The following is a 14,942-nucleotide window of genomic DNA, read 5'->3' as shown; positions in this document are numbered from 1 at the left end:
TGTATACATTTTAAGTAAATTACGTCCTTAAATTTCGAAATATTGAAATTTCAAGCATTTCTTATATGAAAAGCGGCCTCAATTTTAGTCCGATTTCAACAATTTTCAACGGTTTGCTTTTATGTGGCAAGCACAATAACCATACCGAGCTTGGTACAAATTGCTAGAACGGTTAGCGAGACCGCTTAATCGATTTCTCTTTTCATTCTGATCATTTATGTATACATTTGTCTATATCTATCTCGATTCGTTTTGCCTGTTACAAACAACCGTTATGTGAACAAAGTTATAATACCCTTGTGCACAAGTGCGCTCGGGTATAAAAACAACATAGTTTAAAAAAAAGCTCTGCTGCGCCAGTACTCTCACTCGAGTCTCTCGATTGGCACGCCTGTTCGTGGCCAAGGATTGTTGCGACTGTAGGAGTGGCGCGAGCTGAATATAATGATTAAGAGAGCTTTTTTACTAAGACTTTTGTACTAGAATGTTAAAAGTCTTTCGAACTATCTTGCCATCTGTCTTTCATTTGTCTTACGAAAGACTTTTTACTATCTTATTTCATTAAAGCTCTCTAAAATGTCTTTGGTCTGATGCATTGATGTAAAAGGTTTTGATATTTATTAAAAAATTCGTAAAAAAATAATTTTATTGAAATATGGGGTACATTTATTTTAATAAATCTTTTACCTTCGTAAACTAAAAATTAATGTCAGCTTTCGTCAAAACTACGTCCGAATTCAAGCTTTTTCGAGTCTCTTTCCTTTGTTTTCAATATTGACTACCTCGTTTGTATATTTTTCACACTGTGCGAAAAGTTTTAAGTATCCTCTTACGGACCAAATTATGTCCCATACATATCTCTGGAATGCTAACATTAATTTACTCCGACAGCACCGAGGTGGTTGACAAGTACCCCTACGCGCAACGCATCCAACAAGATCAACGCAATCAACAACAAAAAATACAAGTGTGCTGCGCTGGCTATGCACCAATGCGTTGGCGTGGCAATACTATCTGCAAGCCAGTTTGTGACAATTGTCGCAACGGTCACTGTGTTGCGCCCAACGAATGTGAATGCTTCGACAATTTTGTGGCCAATGATAATGGCGATTGTGTATTCACTTGCCCGCTGGGTTGTCTCAATGGTCGCTGCTTTCTCGATGGCACCTGTCAATGTGATCCCGGCTACAAATTGGATGAGACGCGTAAATTTTGTCGACCCATTTGCAGTAGCGGTTGTGGCATGAATCCGCGGCACAATTGTACTGAACCCGAGGTGTGTGGCTGCGCGAAAGGATATCAACTAACTGATGAAGGCTGCCAGCCGGTATGCGATCCGGACTGCGGGGAGGGCGGCGAGTGTCGCGAGCCCAACGAATGTTACTGTGCGCCTGGCTATGAGCTGAAGGAGGGCGTGTGTCAGCGGGAGTGTTATCAGTGAGTTTTTGAGAGTTTTGTAATTTATGTGGAAATTTATATATCTTTTTTCTTTGTTTGCAGAAAATGTGATAATGGCATTTGTTATAGCATTAATCGGTGTATCTGCAATCCTGGTTTCACATATCATGAACGCTCGACGCAATGTGTGCCAAATTAGTTTTAGTTTTTCTGGCCTATGTTTGTAGATTTAAATACACTTTGCAGTATATGGGGATGTATACTTATCATAGTTTTAATGTGATAGCTATATATACATTTGTTTAGTATATTTATTTAAGAGATTTGACAAAAAAAACGTCTTCTTTACACCGAAAATAGGCGGTAGTTTTTCTTGGAAGCAAAGCGAATAGCTTATTGGATATATTCTTTGTTTCGGAGATGATACAGTTATAGCAAGAGGATTATCAATAGTGACGTGCTTGTGAAATAATGAGAACATGCGACTAAAAGAGGTGAATGTCGCTAGTCGGTATAGAAGTAAGGCAAATTATAATAATATATACTAATTACACACACGTGAAAATGTTATGAAAGCTCGTTCATTAAGATCTCTCTATACTTAAGGCACTCAAAGAGATATATGATATAGTGCTAAAAAGTCTTCGCCGTTCAAAAGGCACACAACCTCAGCCAGATCCAAATACAGTTCTCCAAAAAATTTCGAATGCTTCACGTATTTTCTTCAGCGCCGAAGTTGCAAACGGAACATGAAATAGAGTCGACTCTCTTAAAGGAACTCGCATTGAAGTTTAAAAGCCCCCTTCTTTCACGAACGATTAGACTCGTATTATGCGCCGAAAACTTGTCGTTGAAATAGTTTACACCTGAGAAATCACGAAGACTTATATTTAGCCATATTTTGCAAAGTTTAGGGCGTTTTCATAAAACAACGCAAAATCATTCTTAGCGTTTTTTTCTAACAATAGCGGTTTGTATAGCCTTAGAGATTCGGGGCTAAGCTCAGTCAACTGTTCGCTCAAGTTTCTCTATGCTGTCATATATTATAATGCCCTAAACTTTTACACGGCAAAACATTATCGATCTTGAAACCGCATCGAATATTGTTTTATTTATTTGATATAAAAAAAGTAAGTGCGTCTGAATCACACTGGAAAGGTGAAACTTACGTTACATATTTATTTTGTCATTACATAGATCGATTAGAAAATCTATAAAAATATCGATAACGAAATCGTTAAATAATCGATAAATAATTTCTTTTTGTTTTTCTTTTCACTTTTTCCTTTGTCCTTTTCTTAAACTACATATGTACCTATTCACCTTTCCTTTCTTTTTCTAAGTGTTATTCTTTGGGACTCTTTAAGTCGCTGCTTGAAATGTTTTTATAGGACAACTTATAATTTAATAGGAGTTCGAGGTACTTGTAATCATTTACGATATCCATGGGCTTATTGTCGTACTTCCAACTCCATTCGGAGGGGGCGCTACTACTTTTCCTAAAAACCAAGATATTTGATTTCGCCAAATTGACTTCTAGACAACATCGCCTACTATAATCACACATTGCATCAATAATCTATTGTAGTACCTCCGGAGACTCAGCAAGCAATACGAAGTCGTCCGCGTACATTAGCAGTTTTACCGGCTTATCCGCGACTGTCACGCCGACTGGCAGACCTGCAGACCACCTGTGGTTATTATGTTGTTGTGCTGTGGTGACTGTGTGAGGCTGCTCAGGTGGACTGAGGTTAGCCGTGGAGGCTGCTCTGTTTGAGCAGCAGGGGGCCACGTACGACGTGGTCCACTGCCGATGTGACCGTAGTCCTGAGCAGACTCTAAGGTGACTCCACCCCTCGCAGGCATTACACTTGACTGAGGTGGAGTTGTGGTGTAGTCGTTTCTGGCATACACAGCAGGTGTAGATATCTGGCCCTGGGTTTGACTCGATGCCAGCCCTGAGTAGAAGAATAGGTAGCGAATGTAACCCCATGGACGAGCAACTTCTGAGATATTTCGCCGACCTAAACGAGGTTAGATCGCTGAAACAACGGCCCTTGGTCGGGTAAAACCCGAGTTATTCCGGTACGTAGAACCGGCTGTCGTGGGAATACCTCCTGTCACCTGCTGCCCGGCAGGATATCACCCTGATATAGGTGCGCTCCTCAGGGGTGAAAACCGTATGGTAGTAGGTGACTTTAATGAGCACCACGATCTTAGGCACTCAAGCCTGTCAAACGATCGTAGGGGAATAGACTTGGCTGAGCAGGTAGACGATTCGACATTCTGCACAATGAACGACGACGCACCCACCAGGATTATGGCTAACTGCAGCAGCTCGCAAGACATCACCATACTCAGCGCTGGTCTGATAAACAGCATAACATGGCGACCTATGCTGACTTTAGCCATAAGACCATCTACCCATAGTCATCTCGATAAATAAACCAACCGACTTTGCCTCCGCTAAATACCGGACCTATATCAACTTCTCTAAAGCTGATTGGAAAGGTTACGCGGAGTAAGCGTTGGTCAACCGTGAGGTTACTGTCCAAGCCGACGAAGCTCGATGACAGAGTCGACATTTCTTTCGGCGACCATGCTTCGTCGCACCCGGAGAGATGCGCGAGCTATTTTAGCCGGCAGTTCATTCTGCATCCTCCGGTGGACAAAGCCAAGCGTCGAGTGAGACCAGAAGGCTGCAAAAACTGCCAACAACCTGTGCCCCCCTCGCTTTCACGTGAGGTGAAGTTCAGGTGGCCATCGGTAAGGCGAAAGCCTCCAAAGCCATGGATCGCGACGGAATATGCATGCTGATGCTGAAAAATTGGGGTCCTGCGTATGGCCACTCTCATCATCCCAGACATCTGGAAGGTGGGGAGAGTGGTCTCACTGCTCAAACCGGGGAAACCTGCGAGCATAGAAGATTCTTATCGTCCGATAACACTCCTTTCCCCGGTAGCGAAGACACTCGAGGCCTTGCTACTCACGTATTTCACAAACCACTTGACCTCAGCGAAGCATCAGCATGGTTTCCGTAAAGTGCATAGTACAACAACATTTAACGCCATAAACACTCAGATAACTCGTGGCCTTAACCGAAACCGTCCCTGTGAGAGAACGATTCTAGTAGCGTTGGACTTGTCAAAGGCGTTTGACACCGTCTGCCATTCCATGCTACTAGAAGATATAGTGGCTTCCTCTCTCCCACAGAGGCTCAAACGGTGGTCGGCAAATTATCTGAGTGGTCGACACTCGTCGGCATTGTTTAGAGACAAATCGAGTAAACTTAGAAAACTAAAACAGGGGGTTCCACACGGTGGTGTCCTTTCCTCGCTACTGTATAACTTAAACATTTCAAAGCTCCCTCAACCACCAGAGGGAGTCTCGATTGTCTCTTACGCCGGCGATTGCTCGATCATGGCGACTGGGAATGGAATTGATGACCTGTGTTCGAAAATAAACGGGTATCTCTCCAAACTTTCTCACTTCTTCACTGCAAAGTGTCTAGCCCTCCCCCCTACGAAATCATCTGCGACCCTGTTCACAACCTGGACGAAGTAGGTCAGGCTACCGCTGGAAATTCACGTCGATGACACACCAATTCCGACGGTGAATAACCCCAAAATACTCCTCTGCGCACGCAACCGCTATTGTCAACAAAGTACAGAGCCGCAACAAGGTCCTCAAGTCGCTAGCCGGCAGTACTTGGGGCAAAGACAAAGAAACGTTGCTGGCAACATACAAGGCAATAGGCCGACCGGTTTTAAACTACGCAGTGCCAGTGTGGTCGCCGGGGACTAGTAGGACGCAGTGGATGAAGCTACAGACTGTACAGAACACCGTACTCAGAACAGCGACAGGATGCCTCCTGATGTCGCCAGAACATCACCTCCACAACAGGTTCATCAAGCAACCTCTGGACCCGTCAGCTTACCGACTGGCCCTGAACGGCATTCACAGGGAGTCAGTCTCGAGTTATGTAGCCCAATAGCCCAACTCCGCTCTGGCTACTGCAGCAGGTTAAACTCCTACCTGAGTACATTGAATGAGCCGCTACAACAACAACCACCTGTGGTCATCCAAGTTATTAAGGTACAATGTAAACAACAGCGAGCTTAGAAGGCAACCCAAACTTACCTCTTGCTTTAAGATATTTACAAAAACCGCATTAGACTTTTATTCATATGCAAGTTCAGGAAGCCCGCTTGAAACTCGTTAATAATATTTTTAAAGTCAACCTCAGCGTGAATGGGAATAATTAGGAGGCCGGTAAAGATTTTATATATAGCGTCAAGTAGCGAGAGATCTCAGTAATTCTTGACACGATCCCGATCGCCATTATTAAACAGAGTTTGTAATATGGCTGTGTCGTTACGGCAGATGACCATCGATGTCTTCATTCTGTTTTCAACACTTATCATCTAGATTAATACTGAAAATAAATCAAGATGAATATTTTTATTATGAAAATCCATTGAATGTTGCAAAGAGTTTGACTTGGTACATATATTGAGCTTGCCCAAAAGAAACTTACATATCAATATACTTTATGATATTGCAATATCATTCGGTGGAATGTTAACTTTACATAGCATTAACATTTACAGCGACGGTCCTAACAGTGAACTTGCCTTTTGATCTCGAATGCCTGTAAAATCTTGCATATTTGTAGGGATGGCTATTAAATATGTGTGTAAAATTTAGCCACTGTAAAAAATACAAAAATTAAATAAAGATATCGTGGCCAAGCCACCAAAAGAGGTAAGCGAAATTTTTACCCTCGTAACCAAAATTATCTTTTTGGTGCAGAAATGCATCTATATGCTCTAGGAGTATTTCTGCATGAAAAATAAAAATTTAAAAAAAAAGAACTGTGGCTTACATCTTTTTGGCGGTTAGGGGTCAATATGAATAAATATTTATGGGCAGTTATTTCGCTGTAAATAAGCAAGCGCTTATACAAAATCGGTTTTATATGACTTTCATGAAAATCACGCACTTACTCCTTTCAAGCGGGATGTTCTCAGCTGCGACAGAAAAAGTGGAAAGGTATCACAACCCTTTCGGCATCGACTGGTGTGGGTTTGTAGTTCTTTTCCTTATTTCTGCCTATTTCTATTTCTGTTAAGAGCCTAACATTAAGTCAGTTGTAGGTATTCTAGATCTGCCTAATCATATAGAGCGAGGCGGCCCATGCCGTTCGCGTGGTATTTACGCACTTAGTGCAGCTCCGAGTCTTACCTTATTTGCAACGACTTCCACTTCCATGGTCTGGTAAGTGAATGGATGACCTCAGATTGAGTTGCTTAATGAAAATCCCTACACCAACCTCGCACTCCAACTTTATACTATATTACTTATGTTACTATATGCCAACTTTATTTACATTAACGACCTAGAGCCCCGAAACTTCAAATTCTTCCATGTGTACATAAATCTGCCCGGTTTTAAATCCACAGTGGAAATATGCTTGTCTTTTACTTTCTCTTTTTACTAAGTTTGTATTGTCTTAAGTCTTTCTGTAATGAAGCCAGTTTAAAAGTCGTCTCAAACTGCTACAAGGCAGATCAATTTCGATTTTTCCAACCCCATCTTGGGATAGAACGAAAATTTCTGAGTACATACCCAGACGGTAAAATTACGAGCGCTTCTAAGTAAATTATTTCAGGAAACACTTTTTCTATAAGAGCTCATCTTTGAAAGCTGTTTTGGAAGATATTTTGATCAGGGACCGAGAACAAAAGATATGATCGATACTAAATGTCGTTCTCGTAGTTCTGTTCCAAAGAACGCTTCAAAACCAAAACCTAAATGAGAACAAAAGTGTCGAGAACTTTCTCAATTGGAATTATATTAAAACAAAACCCTGCAGAATGTTTTCAAAGAGAACCAAATGCGAACAATACTTTCGGGAACATTTATAATAGAGGAAAATAGAAAAAGGTCTCGGGAACGTTTTGGAAAAGAGGTAAACGAGAACAAAAGTTTGAGAAGCTTTCTCTCGAATATCAATTTGGGAACTAAAGTCCCAGGAACTTTCTGACAAAGAATGAAACGGAGAAAAGTCTTCTCTGAACTATTCGCGAAGAATGGAAGCTAGACCAAAATTATTCACATAGCTTTTATTTGCTTAAATATTAAAATTAATCCAAAAAGAACTGAAAGATAATTATGCAAATTAAGTCAACGAAAGACTTAAGACACGAACTTTTCTGCCACAGAAAATGAAATTTTTTTCCATAAATGGATAGTTCACCCTACTAATCAACGACCTGGAATTTGAGAGGATACAGACTTCCGCTGGATGAGAATTAGCAATCGTGGTTCCCACTGAAATGATTTTTCATCCCAACACGCAGATGCCTCTCTCATTCTTAATGTTAAGTTTCTAAAACTTTGTATGCTCTCGAAGAACATTCCCCAGACCTTTGTTCTTATTTGATCCTCCTTTAAAATGTTATCGATACTTTCGTACTCATTTTGTTCTCATTGGAAATGTTTCCGAAAGTTTCGTTCTCATTATGTTGTTCTTGAGAACGTTCCCAAGAGTTTTGCTTACATGATGTTCTTTACGGAAACGTTCCCGAACCGTTTGTTCTCATATAAGGTCGCTTCTTTCAAAGTTTACCGACTGGCCATATTTTTATATATACATATACCCAACGGGACTGAAAGTTAGCTGCTCCCGAAAGGAGCAAGTACGGAGCAGTACAAAAGCAAAGTAAAAAAATAAAATTTTAAAATTTCCAACAATGCTCAGAAATAAATATCATTTTGAGTAGTTACATAAAATATTTTCTTTTGAAAACAAAAGCTAATTTATGTACAAAAATGTATGTACGTATGTACGTATGTATGTATGTATTTTCGTATGTATACCACATAGAAAAGAAAAAAATCATGTTTCTAAGTACACTACTCTTTTATTAAAAGAAAAATATAATATAAAAATTAAAATTTGCATGCATTGCTTTTTAAATGCTTTAGTTGAAGCGCTCACCTAGGGTTTCTTTGGGAGCAGCAAGGGAGCGCTCCAATAGAACTAATGGAGCACTTATGGCCCCGTTGGGTACATACATATGTACATCAACTTAAGCTAAATAAAAGTTTTATTTCAACAATCGTCTGCCATCAAAATTTAATTTTCTTTAATTTCCCTTTTTTGTGGATCACTTTTCCTCATCTATTAAAATTGAAATATTTTACAGGCATTCATTTATAATATTTTTAATAAAAATACTGTTTATTGCTTCATATCCGACATTGTATAAAATTTATGCCATAAATACATCAATCATAAATGAGATTTTCCACATTCCTAGAAAATATTTGTATGGTGTAGGGTTAAGGTTAATTGACTAAAATTTCATAAGTAGACTGATAGGAATATCGTGTGCACCTGAAAAGAAAGGAAACGATTTTTAAAAGATCTTTAATATAATTTTAGCATAGTTTTATTTTGTAAACATAAAATTTTCTAATCTAAGAATTCCTGCCAAATTTTCAGAGTAAGATTTAATCTTATTTATCTATAAGATATACATTTTAGACGGCCTGTATGCCTTGAATATATTGTTGTTATTGTTGTAGTAGCAACAAATTCCCCAAAAAATCTCCTGGGGATTGGTGCTGGAGTGACAGTCCTCTAGGCCTGAATTTGGGTCGTTCCGTGGAACCTTAAAGAGGCTTTGCTCAATCACTCATTTATCGTTCAATAACTATGAAAATAAGTTTCTGTATAGTGTATGCAAGAGCAAAATAGGAAGAGTCATCCCCCAAGCTCCTCTCGATGGTTGTAACTTCCTTTCGAAAGTAGGCTTTGGAAGCCTTACTAAATGTTCTTCCAGCAACCGTCTTTGAAATGCCGCGATCAATTACAGCAACAACAAATTTTGCCACCAAATTGTGTTGAATATCAGATGATCCATGACTGATCAGTACTCGACGCAACGCATATTTGCATAAAGGAGTGACTAAAAAGGCGTGCAGGATAAAAATCCAAATTCCAATCCATTTAGCGTAGATATATAAAGGGATGAGATGAATTCAGTAAACTCCTATTAAGTGACATCCCCATTCTACCTGATTATGACCCAAAGCAAGTTTGCCATTTTGATTCCACAGTTTGAGACACCTACAGCCATCTGGCCGCTTTAATAAATTTTAGAACGTCATACAGGGATACTGGAATACTGGATAATATTACACGATCCTATACGGGTCCCCCTCTTCTTGGCCGTCTAGTGATACATTTTGGATATTTTTGTTTTGATCTCCCTGAGCGAGGCCTCCATGTTCACCGCGTCGGACACATTCAGTGCGGAGCCCCACCTTACTAGTTCGTCCGCGGCTTCGGACGGGAGTTGTAATACTCTTTGGTCTATAACGAGTTGATTAGATTTTCAGATCAAAGGACGAATAATAAGATAAATGTGTCTAAAGATCAATTTAACCGTGTATTTTATTTGCGTCCTCGAAAGCTTAGCGGACCTGAACTTGGTGAGGAGGCGCCATGAACATTCTCTTCACTCTTCTGGAAGAGGTGGCCACCTCAATCGTATAAAATCTAACTCAACCGACTCTTCAATAAACTTGTAATATATCTTTACCACAACAACTCAAATATATTTAAATGCGTCCTTTTTTCCAGCGCCCAACCCATACTACATCTCTATACCCAACATTTATAAGAAACTCTCAGTCCACTCACCCGTTTCATGTCGCGTTTGATAAATGCGCACACATAAGTAAACGATGGCAATTAGCATTAAAACAATAATGATAACACCGCCGATAAGAATCCATAATTGTCCTTCGTTGCTTGCATTTTTAAAGCGTCTGGATGTAGTCCTATTATATCCGCATATATAACTTCTCGTTGCCGCAGGGCTGCTGTATATTATCCGCTTATCTATCTCATTGCAATGCAAATATTGCTCAGCAATGCATTTCTCACTATCTACAGGACCGATTTCAAAACACATCTGTTGTACGGTCTCCTCCAACCAACAATAACAGCTGTCCTTACATACTTCCAAGTCGCCTTTTGGCATTAGAGCTTCTGCAATCTGCTTTTCATCGACCGTTGTTAGCGACTCAGCAATTATACCTTTGGTGAACCAGGCATCGTTGTAAGCAGTCGAAGAGATTATCAATGCAGTTGCAGCTTTAGCCATGGTTGTCTTGTAAATGTCTGCCGTTGTTTCTGTCGTATCTGTAGCAGCTTCCGTTGTCATACCAGTCGTGGAAATTGGTACACACTTTGTCATCTCCCCACTTGTGTTTAACTCAAAACCATGTTCACAAGCGCATTGGCCCGGTGCCACGCAAATGCCATGCTCACAGCCATGGTTACACTCAGGCTTACAAATATGCGCTTGAGTTGCGTTTTCATGCGGCACATAACCCTCGCGACACAAGCAAATATCCGGCGCAGCGCAGTCTGCGTTGATGCAAGCGTTCAGACAGATTGGCTCGCACTTGTTGTAGTCATGCGCGGACAGCCGATAACCTTCATCGCAGGTACAGATTTCCGGTTCGATGCAGCGTCCGTGTTGACACCCTTTGCTGCAGACTGGTTCGCAAATACCCTGCGCGCCCATCAGGTAACCCGGTTGGCAGACACAAACTTCTGGCGCGAAGCAGATGCCATGCGGACAGCCGTTGGCACATTTCGGCTGACAATAGGGCTCGAGAGCGTTTGCTTTGGTAGTTGTGCTATTGACGTGCTCATAGCCGTCGAAGCACTGGCATACATTTGGCGCCACACACTTTCCATTGAGGCTGCAATTTTGCGTACATTGCGCTTGACAATATGGATGATGCTGCGGCAAGTGAACCATTAGATAACCGGATGCGCATTCGCATTGATTTGGCCGCATGCAACTGGCATAAAGCGGACAGTGCTCTGCACATACGGACACACACATACTATTGTTGGTCGTTGTGTCTTCGGCCTCCTCCTCCTCTGGCGTGTGCATTGTATAGCCTTCTTCACAGCGACAGACGTCCGGTGCCATACAGTGGCTATGCGCCGGACAACCCTCACTGCAAACGGGCACGCACTCATCCGTGGCTACGCCGGTGGTCTGCTCTGCGCTTTCCGTAGGGTTTGTTTTTAGAACATAGCCAGTGCGGCAAGCGCATTGATCTGGCGCTTGACAGTACATATTCAAGGGGCAGCCATTTTTGCACTCCGGCACACATTCTTGCCCATCGACGGTTAGTTTGTAGCCTTCAGCGCATCGACATGTCTCTGGCGCTGCACAGCTGGCACGTTGTGGACAGGGAGCTGTGCAAACCGGTTGGCAACTGCCGTCGACATGTTCTTCGTAGCCCCGGTCGCACGTGCATTCGAAGGGGCTTGTACAGGTGCTGTTCGCCGGGCAGCCGGCCGGACATTTCGGCTTGCAAACAATTTTATCAGGATCGGATGTCGTCGAGCTGTAACCGAAGTTACAACTGCAACGCTGCGGTCCGGAGCAGCGACTGTTGGCGGGACAGCTAGGTGTGCAAATCCGCTCGCAGACGGAGTCTCTTTCGATGTAGCCAGGGCAACAAACCCAAAATATCTCGGTTGTTGAGTAGTACTGTAAGAAATTAACTGAAATATATAACAAATATTTTTGCATATTTTTTTTTTTTGATAAGGAACATAATATGGGTATTCATGGAAAAGCGCAAATGCCTCGTAACCGCGTAAATCTCGTAAATAAACCGATTTTCCATACAAAATTACGTAAGTTAGTGTGTTCGACCACTTGTTTATATGGTAACAAATTAACCAAAGCTTCAACAAAAAATAAATAAAAAATTGTCTAAAATCAATGATGAGTCCAGGCTATTTCAAATTTGCTTCCCGTTTACAGGGTTGCTTTTTTATTCATTTTGTTTCGTTCTTGAATAAAATAAGTAACAGACAATATTTTTGTCATTAAAAATTCTTCAAATGGCGAGCGTCAACCGAAAAATACCGACAATGAAATATACATATGGGGCTGGATGAAGACAAAAATTGCCGTTCTATTTGACGGTGTACTTTAACTCCTGCGCTATTTCCTTATAAACTTAATAAACATTTATTGAAAACTAGCAGACCTCGTATGCGTGAGGCTTCGCCACGCGCCGCATGTGTTAGATATTAAATAAGATGCGATTCACAACTAAACAGGTTGCAACCCTACTAAAAAAAAGTAATGTATAATTACGCATCTGGAGGCAAAGCCTTTTCGTTAGACACCTCATTTCTGAAATCTAAGGAACAGCCCAAATTTTTTAATTTTCGCACAGGTTGCAACCCTCTTCGAAGAATGAAACCTTACTGGAAATCGGAAATTTTAAATTGAATGAACTGTGCAAATCTAATGTCATTTACAAAAAATGCCCTCGCGTATTATACATACATAATTTTTAAATAGGAGGCAACCCCACTCAAACAAAAAAATAAAAACTCATTGCAGATGCAGAGATCATGTCCTTTTACTTGGTACCTCAGTTTTTCGTCCAACAAACGTTGAAGATCTTATAACTTTTAAAAAGTGGCAACCCTACTCAAGAAGTAATATATTATTGAACATTTTAAAGCCGAGTCCTTTTATTTGACCCCTCATTTCTTGTAATCCAACGAACAGTGCGGACCTAATAAATTTTTAGACAGGTGGCAACGCTATAGGAATTTAAAGTACTAAAGATAATATTCCTATTAATACAGTTTATAGTTAAAAAATCTCGTGTAAATCCGTTCAATAGTTTTTGAGATTAGCGTGGTCAAAATAACTCGACTTTCCTTTTTACTACGTATAGAAGATAGTAATTTTCAAATAGGTGGCAACCCAATTCAAAACATTTAAGCTTTTGTGCATGCGAAGGCTACGCCCTTTCATTTTGTATCTCATTTTGTAATCCCACGAACGGCGATAATCTTTTATAATTTTAATAGGTGGCAACCCTACTCAGAAAAATATAACATTATTGCACATGTAGAGTCTAAGTTTTTTCGTTTGACAGTGATGGTGCAGAACTGATGCCTACGCTTATTATGATTGAATATAGTATTTTTATTAACAGGTGGCAACCCTATTCAATGTAGAGAAAAACTCGTCAAAATCCGTTTAGTAGTTTTCGAGATTGCCGCGTACAAAGTATATCGACTTTCCTTCATACTATGGAACGTGGTAGAGTTTAGAAAGAATATAAAACTCAGAGACCGAGGGAGAGATAACCGATAAATATCAAGATGTTTATTTTCAGCTCATTTCAAAGTAGTTCTTTTTTTGATTTTTATTTTGTCCATCAAGAATAATAGTTAAATTATGATTTGTATTTTTGCGGTCAAATTTAGTCGTTATTTGCTGATCGTAATTTCTTCGACAATTTTTAACTGTTAAAATGGAGACTGAGTTTTTATGACCGATTAAAATCGTTAATGATCTAAAAAATTAAATCTGAAAATACCGTTACAATATGGTCGAAAAAATAAATATAAACAACGAGCAAAAATTAATCGAAAAAAATTTAATTCAAAAATGACGATTATTCTTGATCGAAAAATAAAAATCACAAAATAACGGTTAAATAGTATCGCAAATATAGAAATCTTATTTGAACGGTTAAATTATGACTTTTGTTAAAAAGATTATAACCGTTACGGTCTCTGATAAAACTAAAAATATTTGAAATCCTAAATAATGCCCTTGTGCTGCAAGGAGGCTATGACAGACTTAGCAAACACTCTGACTGACATAAGTTAGAACACAGTTTTCTAGCAGCGTCCTTTTCTAAGACTCGTTTACATGATAGGCGCTTAACGCGCGCTTTGTTTTCATTTATAATTTGAAAATAAATATTTTCTCCAGCAGTGTTTATGAACTTAAGACCGGGTTGAGAAACATTTGAGAATTTTTTGTTTGGCATTTCGTTTCGTTCCATCTGTGTCAACATAGTGCAGATGTCGAAGTCTATCGTCAAGTTGATGCCGGATAAAACGTTTACTTCGCTTTGCGTGACAGATTCGCTTTGACAGATAAAATGAAATGTTTGTAACTTCACAAAGCAAAAGCACCAAGCGCGAAGCAAAATTGTTTCCTTGGCGTTCAGTGCGCCCTGCTGGCAAAGTTTTAAATGTCACACAAAGCCACAAAGTGTTATCTGGCACGGCCTTTAGTGTGCTAATTCGCAGTTAGTATGTCAGAAAATGGCTCCTCGTTAAAAAAACGAAAGAAAACAAGTAAGAAAGTCTAAGTTCGGGCGGAGCCGAACATTAAATACCCGGCGCAAGTATTAAATATGTTTTTTCACCTTTCCGAAACCTTCCGCTAGATGGTAAGCCGGGGTGTATCAATTTTGAGTAAATTAGCGTCCTTCAATTTCGAAATATTGAAGTTTCAAGCATTTCTGAAATTTACCGTTATATGAGAAGCGGCCGTTATTTTAGTCCGATTTCAATCAATTTGCAAAGGTTTGCTTTTATGTGGCAAGCACAATAACCATACCGAGCTTGGTACAAATTGCTAGAACGGTTAGCGAGATACATATATGTGATC

The 14,942-nt window shown here is 40.1% G+C and overlaps 2 protein-coding genes across 2 annotated transcripts in view; one reads left to right on the top strand and one right to left on the bottom strand.

Moving 5' to 3' along the window:
• Positions 1-1,755, top strand: part of NimB5 (Nimrod B5) — a 4,486-nt gene extending 2,731 nt beyond the window's left edge. The window contains exons 2-3 of the mRNA XM_017609628.1: positions 892-1,437; positions 1,501-1,755. Coding sequence (XP_017465117.1) covers positions 892-1,437; positions 1,501-1,597 — 643 coding nt within the window. The 3' untranslated portion in view covers positions 1,598-1,755. The remainder of the gene's footprint in view (positions 1-891; positions 1,438-1,500) is intronic.
• Positions 1,756-8,622: 6,867 nt separating this feature from the next.
• NimC1 (Nimrod C1) overlaps positions 8,623-14,942 on the bottom strand; it is a 10,109-nt gene continuing 3,789 nt past the window's right edge. The window contains exons 2-3 of the mRNA XM_017609619.1: positions 10,112-11,990; positions 8,623-8,800 (exon numbers count right to left, since the gene is read on the bottom strand). Coding sequence (XP_017465108.1) covers positions 8,760-8,800; positions 10,112-11,990 — 1,920 coding nt within the window. The 3' untranslated portion in view covers positions 8,623-8,759. The remainder of the gene's footprint in view (positions 8,801-10,111; positions 11,991-14,942) is intronic.

This window comes from Rhagoletis zephyria, unplaced genomic scaffold (assembly GCF_001687245.7).
Source record: "Rhagoletis zephyria isolate East Lansing unplaced genomic scaffold, Rhagoletis_zephyria_1.1 Rzeph_scaffold_00239, whole genome shotgun sequence".
Classification (NCBI taxonomy): Eukaryota; Metazoa; Arthropoda; class Insecta; order Diptera; family Tephritidae; genus Rhagoletis; species Rhagoletis zephyria.
Note: the sequence above shows the minus strand (reverse complement) of the source record. Positions and strands in the feature narration are given on the sequence as shown.